General features: G+C 43.2%; 1 protein-coding gene across 6 annotated transcripts in view; it reads left to right on the plus strand.

The window, feature by feature from the left end:
* Su(var)2-10 (E3 SUMO-protein ligase Su(var)2-10) overlaps positions 1 to 22443 on the plus strand; it is an 82104-nt gene that overhangs the window by 23698 nt on the left and 35963 nt on the right. For 5 of the 6 annotated variants that reach the window (XM_076195920.1, XM_076195921.1, XM_076195916.1 and 2 more), the window contains 5 exons: positions 3110 to 3276; positions 3746 to 4071; positions 8856 to 8980; positions 10017 to 10118; positions 10567 to 10674. In XM_076195920.1, the coding sequence (XP_076052035.1) occupies positions 3110 to 3276; positions 3746 to 4071; positions 8856 to 8980; positions 10017 to 10118; positions 10567 to 10674 (828 nt within the window). The remainder of the gene's footprint in view (positions 1 to 3109; positions 3277 to 3745; positions 4072 to 8855; positions 8981 to 10016; positions 10119 to 10566; positions 10675 to 22443) is intronic. The other variant, XM_076195917.1, reaches the window with a different exon arrangement.

Consider the following 22443-nt stretch of genomic DNA (forward strand, 5'->3'; position numbering starts at 1 on the left):
GGATCGGTAGTTCTAGTTTGGACAATCTTTGTTCTTATGTCAATTTAGAGAGTGTTGGTGCCGTCTTTGTCATTGCTCTTTGGATTCTTTCTAATTTCTTTATTCTTTTTTGTACTGGGTGTCCATAGTGTGTGTGCATTTTACAGGTGGCGGCGCATTAGGCATTTCTCGCTAGCATGCTAATTGCTTTTGCTACTACGTTTGAGGAATGGCTTCAATTATGATCTTTTCTTTTTAAAATTTCCAAATTTCAGAGTACTCGCACATCATATAGTGAGAAGCTGAATGACAAACGAAGAGAAGTTAAACCTAGAATACGAATGTTAGACACATTCTTGAGGCATTCTTACGGAAGTCTAGAATATTGTAACCAAAGTCGTTCCTACTCGAACGAAGTAGGAAAATCAAATAGCATGCTAGCCTAGTGTACCGCCACCGTTAATTTCATTCGGCAAATTGTCGTATACAGGAAAGAGGCAAAACTCACAGGGTCTCTCTTACTCTTCATTTATCGTCCCTTGCTTCAAAATCGTGTATGGCTTTCATCATGGACTATATCTCTGTATTCTTCAAGTATCGTACAGTACTTAGATTTAAATTTATGGATTGTTCCAGCTTGGTGTGTACTGCCCTCTTAAGTATTTATACATCTGTACAGAAAACTATTTCTTCATGTCCTTTTGACATTTAGTCTTTGATCTCATGACTTCTGAAAGCCCTCCCATCTTTAAATTGAGAGACCTCTTCTGTTAGTGTAGTTGTATCCCTACGAATGACCTTAGAACTGTAATTAAGTTGCCTCTTTTCGATTGATCTTTCTGTGTTGGTAGATCCGATGTTATTAATTCGTTATCTGCCAGGATGGGAGTCGGTTTGGTCAACGTCCTTCGTATGTTCACGAAAAATACTTATATTTCTCAGTGTGTGTGTACTTACCTAGTTGTATTTTATGGGAAGAGAGCTATGCTCGTAGTGACCCGCTTTTGTATCTTTCAGCATCCAGTTTGATCTTAAATTCTTGTATAGTAATTGCACTCCCTGTTTCCTCATTCAATTTGTTCCAGACATCCATCACTCTGTGTGGGAAGCTATTCTTTTTCAGATTTCTATAACCATCCTTTTTGATTTTCTTTTCATGTCCTCTTGTTTTCCCTTTATCCCACTTTAATAAGTCTTCTCTGTCAAGTACTTTCATGCCTTTCATGATTATGTAAATGGCCGGTAGATCTCTCTCTCTTCTTTGTTCCAGGGTTGGTAGTTCCTGTTTGGACAATCTTTGTTCGTATGTTAATTTGGAGAGTGTTGGTGCCATCTTTGTTGTTGCTCTTTGAATTCTTTCTAATTTGTGTGTGTGTGTGCATGGATATGCACATGTATATGTATGGATGATTTTCATTGTTATGATTATCCCACAAGCACATAATGTTCCTTTAAAGAAACACAAAGTTTACTGTTCAAACTATTATACACAAGTTATGCACAAAATATATATATATATATATATATATATACAGTCAAACCTCGGTTTTCGAACATAATCCGTTCGAGAAGGCTGTTCGAAAAGCGATTTGTTCGAAAACCGAAACAATTTTTCCCATTATAATCAATGTAAATAATTTTAATCCGTTCCAAGTCTAAAAAACAACTTTTTCTAATTTTGTTTTTACTATTTTACACCATAAACTGCACTGTATACTGTTTACCATAAATAAGTGTATCCCACTTCTTTTCTTAAACTTTTCAAACCACCCTCTGCTTGCTTTAAAATCAAACCCTTCCGGAATAATGCTAGGATCTTTTTTTATCAAATCTCCATACAATTGTCTTGCTTTGGCACAAATTGCATCTTCACTAAGAGTATCACCTGCTAACTGTTTCTCATTTACGAAAATCAGCAAAAGTTTCTCCACTTCCTCCAATACCTGTGGCCTTTGTTTGCTAAAAACACTTGATCCTTTAGCCACATCACTTGCTTTAACCTGGTCTTTATTTTTTAGGATGGTGCTTATCGTCGATTTCGCCATCCCAAACTCCTTAGCCAACGCAGACACACGAACGCCAGATTCATATTTCGCTATTAATTCTTTTTTAAATTCAATAGTTTTGCGCACTACTTTCCTCTTTTCTTCACCACTTGAACTTGCTTTCTTTGGACCCATGATTAGGGGCTAATACATGATGCAAAGATGAAAAAAAGTCAGATTTACGTAAATAAGAACGAACGCGTCTGCTCGGAATGAACTTTGATCGCAAATGTGCTACGGAGGAAGTGTCCTTAGCGTTCGAGTTCTCTCGGCTCGCGAGTGAGCCGCGTTTGGGTACGCTCGGCTTCTTTCGGTTTGTTCGAGAGCCGAAATTTGGTCGAGTTCTGAGACGTAAAATTCTCGAACTTTTTGGTCGAAAACCGATTTGGTCGAGAACAGAAGCGTTCGATAACCGAGGTTTGACTGTATATATATTTTTTAATTAATATGTAACAAAATATTTTCTGTTATGTATTAACAAAAGAAAACATGCATAACTTTATATAATGGGATTTAAAAATGTAATTGTTCTTAAAAAGCAGGGGTTCCCAAAGTAGTCGATGAGACCCTTGGTCCAAGGGGTTGAAAAGGGGTCAGTAGATTGCTAAGGGGTCGAAAGGGGTCAACATGGTTATGGATATAATAATGCAGAGTAGCAATTACCATATTTGAAAAAAAAATGTATGCAAATTGTCACAAACACGAAAACTGTGACAATGGTACTTGAGAATTACCATAAGTGATTTATGAGACCAAACAAGTCAAGAATTAAAACAATAATATCAACAACAAAAATGATAATCATAATGATGATGATAACACTATTGATAAGGATAAGGATAATAACTATAATAATAATATTACTAGCATTAATAACAATAACAACACCAATAATAATAATAATAAACTGACATAATTCGTGAATTAATAGTTTGGGGGTCTATAGAAAATCTTAAACTTTACTAGGGGGTCGATGAGCTGAAAAGTTGGGGAACTCTTGTTAAAGGAACACTGCACTTGTGGTTTAGGAAAATTCTTATTTCAGTAAGGTTTTCAAGTAAATCTCCTTTTTCTCCTTCGCACAGCGGATGGTGATGACCTTTCGTGTGTCAGAGCTCCAGATGCTTTTGGGATACGCCGGTAAGAACAAGACGGGCCGCAAGAATGAGCTACAGAGCCGTGCCCTGGAAATAGTTCGTCTTCGCAACCCGACCATACAACACAAAATCAAGGAACTGTATAAAAGTATTCAGTAAGTTCAGTGTATCCATTGTTGAAACCCACCCCTTTCCACATTTTCCCTGATACAAGTTGATGACTTTTGTCCTAATATTTGTTTATACGTTTATAGATTTCCTCCCGCTATACGCAAAGGCGAGGATTTGTGGTGAGTTTATGAAAGTTCAAGTTTGATCGATAATCAGTGAACAAACATTCCCTTGGCAAATTAAGATTGAGAGAGAAATAACCAATTTATTGAGAGAAATACCCAATTTATTTATTTATTTATTTTGTTTTTTTAGAAGCTCTGCCAAGGGATTTGAACCCTGACCTGTGCGTATATAATCACGAAGTCAAGACGCACAGGACAGGGTTCGAATCCCTTAGCAGGGTTTCTAAAGAAAGTTCAATCTGTCTTTAACATACACAACAGAAATAACCAAATTTGTCTACGGCCCGACGCCACACCCCTGACCGCATTATTTCTGATCTTCCCCCAGGTTAGAAATGTCCTTTGGCGAGCGTTCACAGACCACAGCCGGTACGCCAGCCGCGACTCTCCACCCGGCCCAGAAAGTCTCGCTCAGCTTGGGAAGCATCCCTGGATACTCGCAGACGGGCGCCAGCCACCTCGCCCAGTCACACTCAACACGTTACTCCAACGCAGCTACCACGGCCGCCGCCACCACCTTGGGTGGAGGCGTGGTGTACCCCACCTTGGCCGCAGCTGCGCACGGGTCGTCGTATCCCATCAACCCGGACGTAAAACTCAAGAATCTCCCGTTTTACGACGTTCTGGGTGAACTTCTCAAACCATCCACATTAGGTAAACCAGTAATGCCACTTCGGAGAGAGTAAGGATCCGCTTCTTCCCCCCTACCTCTTCCTCCTCCTCCCTCCTCTTCTTCCTCCTCCTATTGCCCATCTTTTCCTTTCTTCTTTTTTCTTGTCCTTCTCCTCTCCTTCCTCTTCCTCTCCTCCTCCTCTTCTTCCTCTTCCTCTCTTCTTCCTCTTCCTCTCTTCTTCCTCTTCCTCTCTTCTTCCTCTTCCTCTCTTCTTCCTCTTCCTCTCTTCTTCCTCTTCCTCTCTTCTTCCTCTTCCTCCTCCTCTTCCTCCTCCTCTTCCTCTTCATCCTCCTCTTTTGCTCATCTATTCCCATCTTCTTTCTTCTCCCCATTCTTGTCCTCTTCCTCCTCCTCTTCCTCCTCTTTTGCTTGTCTTTTCCTCTTCATTCTTCTCCTCCTCTTCCTCCTCCTCTTCCTCCTCTTTTGTTCATCTATTCCTCTCCTCTTCCTCCTCTTCCTCCTCCTCCTCTTTTGTTCATCTATTCCTCTCCTCTTCCTCCTCTTCCACCTCCTCCTCCTCTTTATCCTCCTCTTTTGCTCATCTATTCCCATCTTCTTTCTTCTCCCCATTCTTGTCCTCTTCCTCCTCCTCCTCCTCCTCCTCCTCCTTCTCTTCCTCCTCCTCTTCCTCCTCCTCTATTTCCTCCTCCTCTTTATCCTCCTCTTTTGCTCATCTATTCCCATCTTCTCCCCATTCTTGTCCTCCTCCTCCTCTTCCTCCTCTTTTGCTTGTCTTTTCCTCTTCATTCTCCTCTTCCTCCTCTTTTGCTTGTCTTTTCCTCTTCATTCTCCTCTTCATCCTCTTCCTCCTCTTTTGCTTGTCTTTTCCTCTTCATTCTTCTCCTCTTCATCCTCTTCCTCTTCATCCTCCTCTTCCACCTCCTCTTCCTCCTTTTCCACCTCTTCCTCCTTTTCCTCTTCCTCCTTTTCCTCTTGCTCCTCTTCCTCCTTTTCCTCTTCCTCCTCCTTTGCTCATCATTCCCTTTCTTCTTCTTCTCATCCTCCTCTTCTGCCTCTTCCTCCTCTTCTGATCAGCTATTCCTTTCCTATTTTTTCTCCTCCTCCTCCTCCTCCTCCTCCTCCCCCCCTCCTCTTCTGATCAGATATTCCTTTCCTCTTTTTTCTCCTCCTCCTCCTCTTTTGCTCATCTATTCCTCTCTTCTTTCTTATCGTCCTTCTCCTCCTCCTCTTCCTTTCTCATCCCCTTCCTCCACATTCACCTCTTTTAATGCATTAAACTCCGATGACAAGATGTCTTGTCATTTGGTCAAATAAAACAAAAAATCATAAAACACCAAAATGTTTGCTCAAACACCAGAAAAATATGACGTCAGTCCTCCTCGCTTCGCTGCGAGCGAAGCGAGGAGGACTGACCTCATATTTTTCTGGTGCTGTTTGATCAAACATTTTGGTGTTTTATGATTTTTTGTTTTATTTGACCAAATGACAATAATCTTGTCATTGGGTTAATGCATGGGGGGTACGGTAGAAGCTCAATATAACGAAGCCCTCGATTAGTGAACTCGAGGCCTTTGTTATTTTTCGTTCAATATGGTGGAAGAATTCTGTAGCAGATTATGTGGTCGTCATGAAGGATTTAGTGGGAGAACTCAAACGGGTGTACCGATTAATTGCATCGGCAAGGATTGGCACTTTTTTTGGTGAATCAGCAATTATTATTATTATTTAATTTATTTATTTATTTATTTATTTATTATTATTATTATTTTTTTTAATCTGCATCGTCATTGGCATAGTATTGCCTATACCGAACAAAAAAATTTCGATTCTTGCTGATTCACCAAAAAAGTGCCAATCCTTGCCGATACTGATGCTGATTAATCGGTATACCCCAAATCATAAAGTTGAGCAAGTTTGATTTTATTTTATTATTTTATTTATTTATCTTTTATTTATTTTATATATTGTTATTATTATTATTATTATTATTATTATTATTTTTTATATAAGGTTTTGCAGAGGTACAGTGGAGAATGGCTGTTTATGGACGATACTGTGATACATGGAAATGTGTGGATGGGGGTGGGTAAAGGATTGGTTACATGTGAATGATATTTTGACGCAGCTCGAAGCAATTTATCCCGGTCTTCAACATTACTGCATGAAGGGAGGGGGGGTCACTGATGAGATGAAGTAGCCTTGCTATGCATGTGCTGTGCCTTACTGCATTGTTTCTGACCCAGGGCAGTGGGTGAGATGCAGGGATGACCTGTCATCCAGGAGGAGCCAAGAAAAGAGAAAGGGAGGTGGGGTGAATGGGAATGGAATGGGTGGGAGTGGATTTTATGCCCTTTGTTTTTTGGCCACCTCCCTCGTAAGGTGGAAAAAGCCTTTGGTATAAATACGTACATTTAAACTGGCTGTTCAACTTATACATGGATGGGGTGGTGCGAGAGGTAAATGCAAGGGTAGTGGGTCAGGGGTTGGAGATGGTTAAAGAAAATGGAGAAAAGTGGGAGGTGAGCCAGCTGTTGTTTGCAGACGACACTGCGCCTTTGGCAGGATCGGAGGAGGAATTGAGGAAGTTGGTGACAGAGTTTGTTAGAGTGTGTGATAGAAGAAAGCAGAAGATAAATGTGGGTAAAAGTAAGGTGATGAGATGTACAAGGGGTGAAAGTGGCAGTAGACTGGAAGTGAGCATTAAGGGAGAGCAACTGGAGGAAGTGGATAGTTTTAGATACTTGGGTGCAAATGTGGCAGGAAAAGGTGGAGTGAAGGTGGAGGTAGAATGTACATTGAGAGAAGCGAGTAAATGCCTTGGTGGATTAAAGAGTGTAATGAGGAATAGACATTTGGGAATGAATGCTAAGAGCAGACTGTATGAAGGAGTGATTGTGCCAACAGCACTGTATGGGGCACAAACATGGAACATGAGAGAGGAAGAGAGAAGGAGTTTGAATGTGTTTGAGATGAGGTGTCTGAGAAGTATGATAGGGGTTACTAGGCTAGAGTGAGAAATGAGGAGGTGAGGAGGAGAACAGGGGTGGAAAGGGAGTTGGGAGATAGGGTTGATGAAAGAGTATTAGGGTGGTTTGAATACATGGAAAGAATGAGTGAAGAAAGACTAGTAAAAGAGGTATGGAAGGCAGATGTGGAGGGAGTGAACATGAGGGGACGTCCTAGGATGAGGTGGATGGATGGGGTGAAGGGGGCTTTGGGGAAGAGGGGAATGTCTGTTGAGGAAGGACGGGAGAGGACAGAAGACGGGTGAATGGAGAATGGTTGTATATGGATGATGTTGTGATGCATGAGGTGGAATGGGTGGGGGGATGGGGGGTGAGGTAGTATGTGTGAGCAAAATTTGACGCAGCCCAAAGGGATTTCTCCCCGTCTTCTCCTTTTGTGCATGGGGGGACGGAGAGGTGGGGTCGCCGATTTGATGAAGCGGCCTTGCTGTGGATGTGCTGTGTCTTGCAACACTGCCTCTGACCCAGGGCAGTGGACAAGGTGCAGGGATGACCCGTCATCCGGGAGGTGCTAAGATAAGAGGGAGGGTGGAGGGGTGTGGACTGTATTCAGGGATGGAATGGGTGGGAATGATTTTATGCTTTTTCCTTTTTGGCCACCTCCCTAGTAAGGGGGAAAAGGCCTTGATATATGTATGTATGTATGTATTTAAACTGGGATGATGGTTGATGCATAGGAGAGACTGAAACAGATAGTGATCGTGTTTGGAAGGGACGATGTGAGAGAAGAATATTGCGGGTAAGTGCGGGCGAGGTGACAAAGTGTAAGTCATCTCCTACGAGTGGCATAAGAGAGCTTTAAGAACGGCAGAAACGAGGGACAAAAGAGTTTATTCCTGACTAGTTTTGCAGGCATGCAAAACTAATCAGGAATAAACTTGGACTAAGACTCCTGTGTTTCCTACTCCCACTTACGTCAACCTGTCAGAATGTCTCAACAAAGTACAGGAATGCCTCACTATACAACTGAGTGGTATAAAGTAGGTACAGTGAGTCCTCCTTATACAGTAATTCTTTATCCGGTAAATTCACAGTTACGGTATTTGGTAATTACTACCCTCGATTCTATTTACGGTAAGAAAAAGTTCAGATACAGTATCTGCTCATGTTTTGTTTACACCCTACCGTAGCACCACCACGTCGTGCGGCCACCACAACAATCAGTCCCTTCCTGCGTTTAGTATACAGTGATTTAAATTTGCGGTAAGGTTTTCAGGAACGCATATGTACCATATAATGAGGACTTACTGTAAAACAAAGGTTGGGTGTGCATATATGTGAAAGCCCCCATGAGGAGGGAGGCAAAAATTGAGGGGGTGGAGGGGGTTGACAGGGTCCATGAACACAACCCTCCCCTCTATTTAAGTACACGGAAAACCCTTAACCTCGATGTACAAATTTTTGCACTGCGACCAGTCAGCTGGGGAACACAACTCAGTTGCATAGTGAGGTATTTCTGTGTATGTGTGGGTATGTGTATGTTAATACAGAAGTAGTCAATAAGAAGACGCAGCTTAATTTTAAAACTGATTAATATGGCCCCGGCGTTTGGCCAAAGGCCATAAATCCTCAAAATTGATCGACTGAAGATACGGTACCAAAGTCCCTAGATTGAGTATTAACCAGAGGTGCGGTAACAAAGTCCCTAGATTGAGTATCAACTTTGTATTACTCTGTAACTAACAACCCTGCTACAGGTTCTAGTAGCCGTTATTAGTGATAGAACAACGGAAATGTGTTAACGAGTCACGTATCGTATCGTATCCCGTTTTCCCCAGCAGCACCGCAAGGGTCGGGCCGTTACCAGGAATCCAGCTTCACCTTCTCCTTGACGCCACAGCAAGCCAACAAAATCGCAAATTCCAGAGACCTGCGGCCGGGTAGACAAGACTATACCATACAGGTTGGTTGCCCTCCCCTCCTCCTCCTCTTCCTCCTCTTCCTCCTCTTCCTCCTCTTCCTCCTCCTCCACCACCTCCTGCTCCTCTTCTTCCCCCTCTTCCTCTTCCTTTTTCTCCTCTTCCTCCTCTTCCTCCTCATCCCCTCCTTTTCTTCCTCTTTGTTTTCCTCCTTCCCTCCTCCCCTCTTCATCCTCCTCCTCTTCCTCCTCCTCCACCTCCTCTCCTCCTCAACGTTCTCTCCACCCCTCCTCTCCTCCTCCTCCTCCACCTCCTCTCCTCCACCCCCTCTCCTCCACCCCTTCTCTCCTCTTCCACCTCTCCTCCACCCCTCCTTGCCTCCTCCTCCTTTTCTTCATCTTCCTCCTTTTTCTCCTCCCCTCTTCATCCTCCTGCTCCTCCTCCTTTTCCTCCCCCCCTCTTCATCCTCCTGCTCCTCCTCCTTTTCCTCCTCCGCTCCTCCGCTCCTCCCCATCCTTCTCCATTTCCTCCCCCTTCTCTTTTCCCTCCCCCTTCTCTTTTCCCCTCCTCCTCCCCTCCTCCTCCCCTCCTCCTCCATATCCTCCCCCTTCTCCTCCCCTCCTTTTCCTCCTCCCTTCCTTCTCCACTACTTCTCCTCCTCCTTTTCCTCCTCCTCCTCCTTTTCCTCCTCCTCCTCATCCTTTTCCTCCTTTTCCCCCTATTTTTCCTCTTTTTCCCCTCCTTTTCCTCCTTTTTTCCCCTCCTTTTCCTCCTTTTTTCCCTCCTTTTCCTCATCTTCCTCCCCCTTTTCTTCCTCTACCTCCTTTTCTTCCTACTCCCCTTCTCATCCTTTTCCTTTTCCTCCTTTTCTGCCTCTTCCTCTTCTTCCTCCTCCATTTCCTCCTCTTCCTCCTTTTCCTCCTCTTCCTCCTTTTCCTCCTCATCTTCCTCCTCTTCCTAAAGCAGTAGCACTGCAGTGTGGGTTGACACGCAGGTGACAGAAGATATTTTAGTACTAAGACGACTACTGGGCCCAATTCGTCCCAAGTTCCTAATTTCGGTTCCCTCCGTTCGTCTCAGGTCCAGATGCGATTCTGCTTGCTCGAAACCACATGTGAACAGGACGACAACTTCCCTCCGAACATTGCCGTCAAGATAAATGACAAGATGTGCCCGTTACCAGTGAGTATTAACATACGGAGTGAGTGGCGAATTACGTGCGAATATTTTGACGTAGCCCAAAGGGATTTCACCCTGTCTTCTCTTTTCTTACATAAGGGGACGGAGAGGGGGGGGTTGCTGATTTAATGAAGCGGCCTTGCTGTGGATGTGCTGTGTCTTGCGACACAGCTTCTGACCCAGGGCAGTGGACAGGATGCAGGGATGACCCATCATCCAGGAGGTGCCAAGATAAGAGGGAGGGAAGAGGGTGGAGGGGAGTGGAGTGTGATAGGGATGGAATGGGTGGGAGTGGTTTTTATGCCTTTGTTTTTTTTTGGCTACCTCCCTTTTAAGGGGAAAAAAAAAGCCTTTGATACATGTATGTATGTAAGGGGGGAAAAGCCTTTGGTATGTATGTATTATTATTTTCATGACTGATTTAATCACCACAATACTTTTCCCTCGACAGAGCCCAATTCCTACAAACAAACCTGGCGTAGAGCCGAAGCGACCGTCGCGACCCGTCAACGTCACCACGCTGTGCCGAATCTCCCCGACAGTCACCAACAGGATTCAGGTAATTCCAAGCCACAATTGGGGTTTGGTTTGGGTGGTTGTTTGTATACTAGGACGGTGTTTATGGCACATTATCGTACCTGACGGCAGTGGCTAGTTAAAGTGTGGAGCAGGGGGTTAAAGCGTTATGTTCGACTAAACCGTAAAAAGATTAACGAAAGATAATGGAATAGTATGATTAAATTGTTGCAGTCAAGTTGACGTCTCATGGCGGTGCAGGTGTCCAAGCAGCCACCCTTCCCGTAGGTCCGTTACTGTCGAAAAGATTCCGCTGTGGTTACGTAGGCGGTAGTTTGGCCATAGTTCAGTTTTGTGTACTTTAGCTTGCCGTAGTTTGGTAGTCGTCGTCTTTTTTCCGTCTCGTTTGTTTTCGTCGTCAGTCGACGTATTCTTTTGGGGTATCTTCTGGCTTTGATGAGCAACGTTATTCTTTGCAGGAATAACTTTGGAATGAGCTCCAAATGAATAGAATTGACCCCTGCCCCCTCTCCCTCCTTCCTCTCTCCCTCTCCCTCTCCCTCCTTCCTCTCTCCCTCTCCCTCTCCCTCCTTCCTCTCCCTCTCCCCCTCTCCCTCCTTCCTCTCCCTCTCTCCCTCCTTCCTCTCCCTCCTTCCTCTCCCTCTCCCCCTCTCCCTCCTTCCTCTCACTCTCCCCCTCTCCCTCCTTCCTCTCACTCTCCCCCTCTCCCTCCTTCCTCTCCCCCTCTCCCTCCTTCCTCTCTCCCTCTCCCTCCTTCCTCTCCCCCTCTCCCTCTCTCCCTCCTTCCTCTCCCCCTCTCCCTCCTTCCTCTCCCTCTCTCCCTCCTTCCTCTCCATCTCTCCCTCCTTCCTCTCCCTCTCTCCCTCCTTCCTCTCCCCCTCTCCCTCTCTCCCTCCTTCCTCTCCCCTCTCCCTGTCCCTCTCTCCTTTCCTCTCCCTCCTTCCTCTCCCCCTCTCCTTTCTCTTTCCACCTCTTCTTCTACCCCTTCCTCTCTCATCCCTTTCCCCCCTTCTCCTCCTCCTTCCCCCTCCCCTCTCCTCTCCTCTCCTCTCTTTTCCTCTTCATTCTCCCCTCTCCTCTCCTCTCTTTTCCTCTTCATTCTCCCCTCCCGTTACTCCTCCTTCCCTTTTCCCGTTCCCCATCTTCCCTCCCCTTCTCCCTTTTCCTCCCTCCTCCCTCCCCCCTCCTCTCTTTACTCTCCCCTCTCAAGTCTTCCGTCTCCATTCTCCCGTCTTTTCCTCTTTCCTCACTTTGAATGCTCAAAGTTGATTCTTACACTTGAATGGTTATTTGTTGAGGTGTGTGAGTACAGGTAACGATTCATGTAGGCTACGTTTCACACGAGGGACCTGTGGACGGTGGTTGTGCGAGACGGAATACGGAATATAGTCTCATACGACCTTCTCTTTGCATCGATCCCCAAACACCTGTTTCCCGTAATACTTTTCTTTCTATGCAGTCATTTACTTTCCTCTGTTATTCTGTGACTCGCTTCGACAGGCCTTCCTCCGTTCATTGCTACGTGTTGCCCCAAGTACGTCATCAGCTTGCCTCTTGATCATATTCAAAGTTGTACATAAGTTCATACCTAAGATAAGAGGGAGGGTGGAGGGGTGTGGAATGTATTCAGGGATGGAATGGGTGGGAATGATTTTATGCCTTTTTCTTTTTGGCTACCTCCCTTGTAAGGGAGAAAAGGCCTTGGTATATGTATGTATGTAAGTTCATATACCAAAGGTTTTTTCCCCCATACAAGGGAGGTAGCCAAAAAACAAAGGCATAAAATCCACTCCCACCCATTCTATCCCGTAACATATTCCACTCCCCTCCACCCTCTACCCTCCCTCTTATCTTGGCACATCCTGGATGACGGGTCATCCCTGCATCTCATCCACTGCCCTGGGTTGATAGCAGTGTTGCAAGACACAGCACATCCACAGCAAGGCTGCTTCATTAAATTGGTGACCTTCCCTCTCCATCCCCTCATGCACCAAAGGAGAAGACAGGGAGAAATCCCTTTGGGCTGCATCAATTTATTTCTCACACTTCCTCAACCCCCATCCCCCACCCACTCCCCTCGTGCATCACAGCATCATCCATATACAACCATTCTCTATTCACCCCTATCTTCTGTCCTCTCCTGTCTTCCTCAACAGACATTCCCCTTTTTCCCAATGTCCCTTTTTCCCAATGTCCCTTTTACCCCATCCATCTGTCTAATCCTTGGTCAACCGCTCATGTTCACTCCTTCCACCTCTGCCTTCCACACCTCTTTTATTAGTCCTTATTCACTCATTCTTTCCATGTGTCCAAACCATCCCAATACTCTTTCATCCACCCTATCTCCCAACTCCCTTTCCACCCCTGTTCTCCTCCTCACCTCATTTCTCAGACACCTCATCTCAAACACATTCAAACTTCTCTCTTCCTCTCTTATGTTCCATGTTTCTGCCCCATACAGTGCTGTTGGCACAATCACTCCTTCATACAATCTCTTCATAGCATCCATTTCCAAATATCATTATTTCTCATTACACTTTGTAGTCCACCAAGGCATTTACTTGCTTCTCTCAATCTACATTCTACCTCCACTCCTCCCTTTCCTGCCACATTCACACCCAAGTATCTAAAACTAACCACTTCCTCTAGTCTCCCTCCCTTAATACTCACTTCCAGTCTACTGCCGCTTTCTCCCCTTGTACATCTCATCACCTTACATTTACCCACATTTATCTTTAGCTTCCTTCTTTTGCACACCTTCCCAAACTCTATCACTACCTCAGTTCCTCCTCTGATCCTGCTACAAGTGCAGTGTTGTCAGCAAACAACTGGCTTATCTCCCACTTTTCTCCATTTTCTTTAACCATCGCCAATCCCTGACCCACTCCCCTTGCATTCACCTCTTGCACCACCCCATCCATGTATAAATTGAACAGTCAGGGCAACATAACACATCCCTGACCAAGTCCCACCTTTACCTCAGATCATTCTCTCCATTTCTAATTCTAACACACACTCTACTATCATAAAAACTCTTGAGTGCTCTTAACAGCTTTCCTCCTATCCCATATATTTGCAATACTTCTCACAGTGCCTTATTGTCTACCCAGTCATACACCTTATCCAGATCCATGAAAGCCCAAAATACATCCTTACCTTTTCCTATAGCTTTCTCACATATCTGTCTAACCACAAAAATCTTATCTACGCAACCCCTACCTGTCCTAAACCCACACTGTTCCTCATCCTCTGTTCCTCTCCTAATCCTCTCAATCAAGACCCTCCCATAAGCCTTCCCAACTACACATAACAAACTGATCCCTCTGAAACTACTACACTCATCTCAGAAAATGTCTTCCCCTTTTCGTCATAACTATGCCACACACACAAATGTATACAAGAACACCTCTCCTACGGCTGCACTTTACAAGTGTGCAAGGATTTAACATCACAAGTTTCCTGTATTGTTTTGCCTACCATAGATGCAGATATAATTCCCACACCAACATCATCCACCACCTCCATGACCATTGCCATGATTATCACTGTCAGTTAAGGTCTCTTTCCTGTTTTGTACCACAAACGCACAAACAAATACCATTTGCAGAGGGGAAATTGCACCAGAATGTAAGAGCACAATTTTAGTAGAACTGCTCATTACTGATGGCCATTGGCAGCTGAGCAGCATTTGTTGCAGGCATTGATAAACATACTAAGAGCACTTGCACTAAAAGAATGTCGCTTTGGCACATGTGTGAAGCTTCATAGACAAGCCTTTGTTTTTATGACAATTTAGTTGTGTGTTTATATTTGTGACTAATCTTTGGGTATGCATTGTGTGTGTCTGTATATATACAGTACTTGTCAAAAGTATGTAGCCCCTACCCTTCATGGTGGCATAATTATGACGAAAAGGGGAATGCATTTTTGAAGGTGAAATTATACAGATAATTAATCAGGCAACCCCCTGCTATCACATTGGGCTAACAGAGTGGAACATAGGGAGAACCCAGCCAGTTGCTCTCACACTGCCATGGGAAGAGGATTTACAGGTAACCCCTCTCTTCAGGACCTTTTCTTCATTGCTCAAGGATCTGTATTGTTCCCATGGCCCCTACACAGGAATTAACAAATTGCCTGCCCAAGTCATTGGACTCGAGAAGGCAGTCCATGGAACTAAAGAAATCAGTGAAATGTTGAAGGTGACCAAGTCCAAAACCAAGAGATACACAGTGAGATTTCAGGAGGGAAGAGTTCTGAAGATACCATCCCAGTAACCTGGCACAGGGGGTTCTAAGAAGACTTGTTCAGAAATTTTACTTTTGGTAGTGAATATGACTCTAAAGTACACTTTATGATGTTCAAGACCCTTGGAGAAGTCTTTGTAGGATGCCCTACCCTAGGTTTCTGGAATGGTATCTCCAGCCCTCCTGAGGCCCTCCTGAATTTGCCTTCAACATATCACTGATTTTAGTTCCATGGGCTGCCTTCTTTAGGCTGACTTGGGGAATTATATCTTTAGTTAATTATTTTGTAGGGGCCATGGTAAGTATACCTTAAAGAAATAAAGAAAACCAGTGTGAAAAAGGCAAAGTCCCGAAGAGAGAGGTTACATGTAAATGCACTTGCCATGGCAGTGTGGGAGCAACTGGCTGGGCTCTCCCTCATGTTCCACTCTGTTAGCCCAGCGTGACAGCAGGGGGGTGCCAGATACGTTCTATCCACATAATTTCATCCAAAAATGTTTTTCTCTTTTTTGTCATAGATATGCCGCCGCAGGGGGTAGGCACTGCATACTTTTGACGAGTACTATATATGCAAATATGCTAGTGCACACACTCATACTCAAACACACACAACAACTAGGTACACATGAGGAAAGACTAAAAGTACTGTGTCTGCCAACTTTGAAAAAGCAAAGAGGAAGAGGGGACTTGATTACAGTATTCAGGTCACTAAAGGGGATAGATTGCATTGATAGAAGAGATCTGGTTAAATATGGGAGGGTTTTAAGAGGTCAGGGAAGTAAATTAAGAGACCACATGTTGAAAAGATTAAATAGACTTTTTCATATAGATGCATAAGTATGTGGAATAGCTTAGAATCTGATATAGCCCAGTCAAAAATAATACACAAGTTCAAATCTAAATATGATTATTGGAAATCAAAGATATAAATCAAATTGGAATCGTACACGAATTTGAGTCTAGTTATGTTAGAAAATTAGGGTAGGAGAGAGGACCCAATAAGTATTGTTCCTTTCCTGTATACTACAGTTAGGTAAATACACACACACACAATCATGAAAGGCATGGAAGTCCTTGATAGAGAGGACTTACTAAATTGGGACGAGAAACATGAAGACATGAAAAAAAAAAACTCAAAAAGGATAGTCATAGAAGGGACCTGAAAAAGAACATCTTTCCACACAGAGTGGTGGATGTCTGGAACAAATTAGATGAAACAATAGTGTGTGCAGACACGATACATGAATTTAAGAGCAAACTAGACACTGCGAGATACAAAGACGGGACACCACAAGTGTAGCTCCCCTTTCCGTAAGATACAACTAGGTAAATTCATCCACATTCATATGCACGCATGCACATTTGTACACATGTGTTGATGCCTGAGCAGGCACGACTAATTGCCACGAAGCTCAATGTTTTGTAGCCGTACTTGTGTCCAGTAGAAAATAATGTGGCGTAACTTGAGTGTAGTTAATTTGCATGCATTTTTCACCAGGTGTTAACTTGAGTACACACATACTGTTTGCATAAAGTGGTTGTACATTCATAATTAGGTTGTCCTGTGTATTGTCATTTAGAATAGTGGTCACGATGAGTTTTGCCATCTGGAAATCTGGAGCCCACTCACCATGTAGCTGTGGTGGCCCTCAGCCTCTCGTTTAGCTCCGTGTTGGGATGTTGTCGGATGTTGTATTGATGGGGGACGATTTTATTGAACGAGTTTTTTGAAGTTGGAGGAGGAGGAGGTGATTTGCCAGTTGTCGGCTCTCCTTTCGGCCAGACTTTTCATTCATTGGGTTATGGGCCTGCTGACATCGGAAAACCCAAAATCAAAATAAAAACCGGCAAAATTCCTCATTTTTATTTCCGCCAAACTGCTGACTAGCACAGATATAATGACCAAAGTAAAAAAAAAAAAAAGTTGGTCTACTGTTTGTAGTAAACATGGAAAGCTTGGTATATACGGTAGCTTGTGTGGTGCTCATCAGTGTGGCCAGTGAGAAGGTACCAATAAAACGAAATGGGGAAAAAAAAGTTTGATTTCCTCTGACCAGACAACATTGCCTCCTAAAACTTTATATAAATAAATGTTCTCTCTCTCTCTCTCCTCTCTCCTCTCTCTCTCCTCTCTCTCTCCTCTCTCTCTCCTCTCTCTCTCCTCTCTCTCTCTCCTCTCTCTCTCTCCTCTCTCTCCTCTCTCTCTCCTCTCTCTCCTCTCTCTCCTCTCTCTCTCCTCTCTCTCTCCTCTCTCTCTCTCCTCTCTCTCTCTCCTCTCTCTCTCTCCTCTCTCTCTCTCTCTCTCTCTCTCTCTCTCTCTCTCTCTCTCTCTCTCTCTCTCTCTCTCTCTCTCTCTCCCTCTCCCTCTCTCTCTCTCTCTCTCTCTCTCTCTCTCTCTCTCTCTCTCTCTCTCTCTCTCTCTCTCTCTTTCTCTCTCTCTCTCTTTCTTTTTCTCCCTCCACTCTCCGACCCAAGGCAAAGGATCCATGGTGCCCATAACTTTAATGTAATAACAATATCTGGCCGTAGTGCAAAGATGGAGGGAATAAAGTCCCAATAGGGAGAGATCTTAGGCCGGATCAGGAAAAGAGACCTCTAGACGAGGTGAGGGTATTGATAGGTTTTGACGACGGGCGACAATGGGCAGCAGGGAGACGATTCTACTCTCGGGTCTGTCTTGCAATTGTCTGCCATTGGTTTGTTGTGTTCTTAGTGTGTAGATACTGATGTGGGAATTTTTAGTTTTTCACGATTAACACGTTTGTTTGAATATTTTGCACATTTGAGGAATCAAGGTATTGGATACGTATCGTAATATATCCTGTAACAAAAACTTGCCGTCTCCAGTTATAAATGGACAATCGAAGTTTCTTGTTTATTCAGATATGTGCAGGTTGAAAATAATTTGAATATACATCTTTAGCAAAGTACCAATCTTGATTCCTTATCTGTGTAAGTGTTACAGCATTTTGTGGGTTGCAGATTTTTTTATGCATTGTGTATTTTGAGAGATGTTGCATATTTTAGTAATTTGAGTAATTTTGAGTGTACAGTTGGCTTCATGTGCTCATAAACCAAATTAAAGGTCGGGGAGGATCACGTAAACAACTTTGATGCACAGTCGGAGAACGACCCACGGTTGCGGAAAAGGTTTGGAAGAGTTTAACTGGGAGAGGATCTTGATGTTGTTCATGCGTAACTGAAGCTAACTGTGCATGCTTTAAGTCCGTATGCAGACCCTGTATCGTGTATGTATACGCTTTTGTCTTTCCTCAATAGGTCAGGGTGAGTTTGGACCGGGCTTACGGTTAGTTTTACGGCATTGATGTGGAGTGGCTACGTAGCAGGCGACTTGATCCGGCTGATGCCGATTTTCTTTCGTGGAGGGAAGTGCGCAGGATGCAATGACGTAATTGATATAGTATCTCAAACATTTTGAGGTATTGTATTGAATATCGCATTCATTCTTACGGGCACGTCCCCCCCATGGATAATAGAAATGGCTTGGCATTAGCACGATTAAAGTCTGTTAAGTGGTTACTGGGCATTAATGGGTTAAGGCCACACTAACTGCCAAGCAGGACCTTGCGTATGACAAACGCGGAGTGGTGAGTTAACATGAGCGAGGGTGAGTAGACGAAGTGGTAGACAAAGGATAGATGGACGGTAGACAGGTGGACGGTTTCCTTTGCATACGGTGCAGAAAGCGATTGTGTTTGTATTTCGATGCAGGGTTCTGCGTTGGATACATTCGGTTCTTCCTGTTGCTCTGTTCACTGTCTTACGTATCTCTTACGTATGGACGTATCTCTTGTTTGAAAGTAGTTTAAACTTTTACGTTTAGTGGTGCTTCTGTCTTTTGGGGAAGTATTGCACCTGAGGTCTTTTCGTAGATTTAAGGAAGGTAGACGAATGGAGGAATTAAAAAGGATTGGCATTCTTGTGTGATCGGAGACTAGTTTTCAATTGTGAAGGAATGTAGAGTGGCTTTAGTTCGTAGTGATATCGCCAAAGTCACTAAAACTTTGACACAAAATGTGCAGTTGGGGTAAATTAAACAATTGACTGTTCTTTCATTTGCAAGATGATTGATTGATTTACATATATTTTCTCAAGCACAGCTGTTGGAATTTATAATAGAAATTTGTAGATTAAACAAAAGTTCATACATATAGCAAAGGCTTTTTCCCCCTTACATGGAAGGTAGCCAAAAAAACAAAGGCATAGAAACTGCTCCCACCCATTCTGTCCCCTACATACTCCACTCCCCTACATACTCCACTCCCCTCCACCCTCTTCCCTCCCTCTTATCTTGGCACCTCCTGGATGACGGGTCACCCCTGTATCTTGTCCACTGCCAAAAGTTCAGTTGTGGAAATACGTATCGTTCCGTAAGAATATCCATAAGCTCGGATGGTTGGTCTTGCTCTCTCCGTGAGATGCAACAAACAAGAACAAGATTTTGAAACGGAATCAATTTCCAAGTTCCAGTTGAAAAAGGGAGGGTGGGGGGGGGGCAATCTCCCCGGGTCTTTCAGTGGTACAGTACTACCTCTCATTAACGGACTAAAAAGGGGGTAACGGTGTCCGTTGATGTGAATAATCTGTTGATTTGGAGTGGTTTTTGGGTGATTGCACAGTGATTACACGCACTAAACAACAGCACCAAAAACACCACAAACACAGCTAATTAACGTCCGTTAATGAGAAGTCTCACCGTATTCTTAAAGAAAAAATAATTCTTTCCTTGTATAAATCCTTGTAAAGGGAAAGAAATCTCCCTGGGTCTTTCACTGGTATTCTTAAAAAAAATTATTTCCTTGTATAAATCCTTGGAAATGGAAATAATTTGTTCTAAGAATACCACCAGAAGAGTCTCAGAGGTATTCCTAAAAAACTTCTTTCCTTGTATAAACCCTTGGAAGGGAAAGATTTTTTTAAAGAATACCACCATAAAACTACAGTGGTATTCTTAAAAAAATTCTTTCCTTATATAAATCTTGTATAAACCCTTGGAAGGGAAAGAATTGTTTTAAGAATACTACCATAAGACTCTACATTGGTATTCTTAAAAAAAATTATTTCCTTGTAAAAATCTTGTATAAAGCCTTGGAAGGGATTTTTTTTTTTTTTACCACTTCCATACGGTGACGTACATAGGCATCATGAGGAGCAAGTGGGTACGCGATGATGCCGACGTCGGCGTCTTGATTATATTTATTGTAGTCATACCTATGTAACCTCCATTCTCTCTAAACTGGCTTCATCATATTTTCTATGGTTATCAAAATTCACGGGTGAAAGAGAACGAACGATTGAGCACTGACTTTATTTTTTATAACGCGATTATTATGACGCAACATTGCACGTCGGGCAGCTAATGCTGCCAGACGTGCGATGTGCCCTGGAGTGAAGAGGTTAAGAATACCACAGTTTGCTCTCTACTTCCTACTTCCTCCACTTTTCTCCATCTTTGCCTCTCACTCCAAAGCATCTTGCCCAGTCACACAAATAACTTTCTCCAAACATTAGCCCCCAGTTTTGTTCCATTTTTCCTAAATTCTCTCTCCACAGATTTCTTACCCACTTCTGTGCGTTTGTGTGTGTGTTTCTGTAGTTGGGGCGTGTATTGGGGTCATTGTTCAGAATGGGTACCGTACCTGTGTGCTGTGACCAGGATTCAAACCAATGCACATGACCCATAGCGGCTTTCAGTTATTCTTGCGGCACACTTAACCTAGGTAGCAGGTTCTAGCAGTGATTGCCGCTGCTGAACTAAGGGTCCTAGTACAACACCCTGTCTCCATCGTCATTTATTCCGTCAGTCCCCACCTTCAGCCGTTCTCATACAAAGTGTATATTTAAGTGTATACTTAATTGGTTTCTGCAGTTTGACGTATAGATTACCTCCCACGGGTTGGTATTCCTTCTCCCTCTTATTCACTGCCTCCGTCAGGGACAGGTCCAGAAGTTTATGTAATAATGTGGAAATAGACACATACTACAGTGAGTCCTCCTTATACAGTAATTATCCGGTAAATTCAGTTACTGTAATTGGTAATTCTACCCTCGATTCTATTTATGGTAAGAAAAATTCACAGATACGGTATCCGCTTGTGTTATAATGGGTTCGGTATACGGTAATTTCAATTTGTGGTAAGGTTTTCAGGAATGTATGTACTGTATAACGAGGACTTATTGTATAGGCTATAATCTTAAAGTCTGAAATGTAACTTGCTGGAGGTAAAAGGTTGGTAAGGCTTTTAGAAGACAGGTCAGTTCATAATTACACAAAATATTTCAGACACATCGTTACTTTGGACAAAAGCTTGATCTGTTTTGCAACAGGATATTGGTTTTGTGTATTGTTTAGTGAAATATAATGTAGTCTAAGATCAGCGTTTCTGGTTCATATATTTAAACCTACTTTCTTCTCATAATGTTGGTCAGTATTTTCTAGGTATAAGATTTTGTTTTTCATGTCCCTTTTAAACCATCATTTCCTTGAAGAAGAAGAATCCAACAACTTCAGGCAGTCTGTAATCATAGTTTTGTGTGTGAAACTTGTGACTTGCTAAACTTCAGTCAGCCTTGTCATACTCCTTCACTAAGTCCATGAGATTCCTAAAAACATCTTTTGTCATTTACTAAACTACTTCAGTACGACTCAAATTCTCACAGCATTGACTGCCATATGTACAATGCACCACACTACTTGACTGCCATATGTACAATGCATCACACCATTCGTATTATAGAATATAGTCACTCCAGTATTACTCGTTCTCTTTTACTCTGAGTAACAATAAACACAGAAAACATGATCAAACCAGTTCACAGAATCCAGGAATAACTCATGTACAAATACAAGATATATGTAATTAAGATGCCGATGGTGGTATCCTTGTGTACCCACTTATGCCTCATGAGGCCTATGTAGGCGTCATAGTACCCAAGTGGTTAATATGTCTCATGTGCTTGTTGTGCCACAAGAACTTGATCTACACATTCTTCGTCTCTTAAACTCACATTGCTCTTCGCCGATTACTCTTGTCTCCTTCCCCAAGATACACATTAAACAGCAATCAATCACTCCATCAGGTACACGCCTGGTCTCTCTTCTAGAAGACATTCAGCCGCTAGGAAACACATCAGCAATTCCGCTCATACACTTTGTCAGATACTCCACATAACCTCCATCCACTCCATTCCACATCTTACCCTGTACTCCACTTAACATTCATCCACTCCAGGTGCCTTTCCAGCTTTCATTGCCATTCATCTCCTCTCCTTTGCAATAACCGAATCGTTCTCGCCCATTGCAGTTCTATTTGCTTCCATTTTCCGCCGCCACGGACCTGCAAACCTCGTCTGCATAGATCATCTCCGTGAAGTACTCTTGCTCTCAAATACTCTGCCTTTTTCAATCTCCCAGCTTTCTCTTCTGTTAATGATTGATCATCAGCTCCCTTTACCCATTTCCATTTGTTTCACCTCTTCTGTAATCATAAATCTGTACAAAAATATGAAGAGATAAATCGTAT

This window comes from Oratosquilla oratoria, chromosome 12, assembly GCF_046742065.1.
Source record: "Oratosquilla oratoria isolate Oo_2021 chromosome 12, ASM4674206v1, whole genome shotgun sequence".
Taxonomy (NCBI): domain Eukaryota; kingdom Metazoa; phylum Arthropoda; class Malacostraca; order Stomatopoda; family Squillidae; genus Oratosquilla; species Oratosquilla oratoria.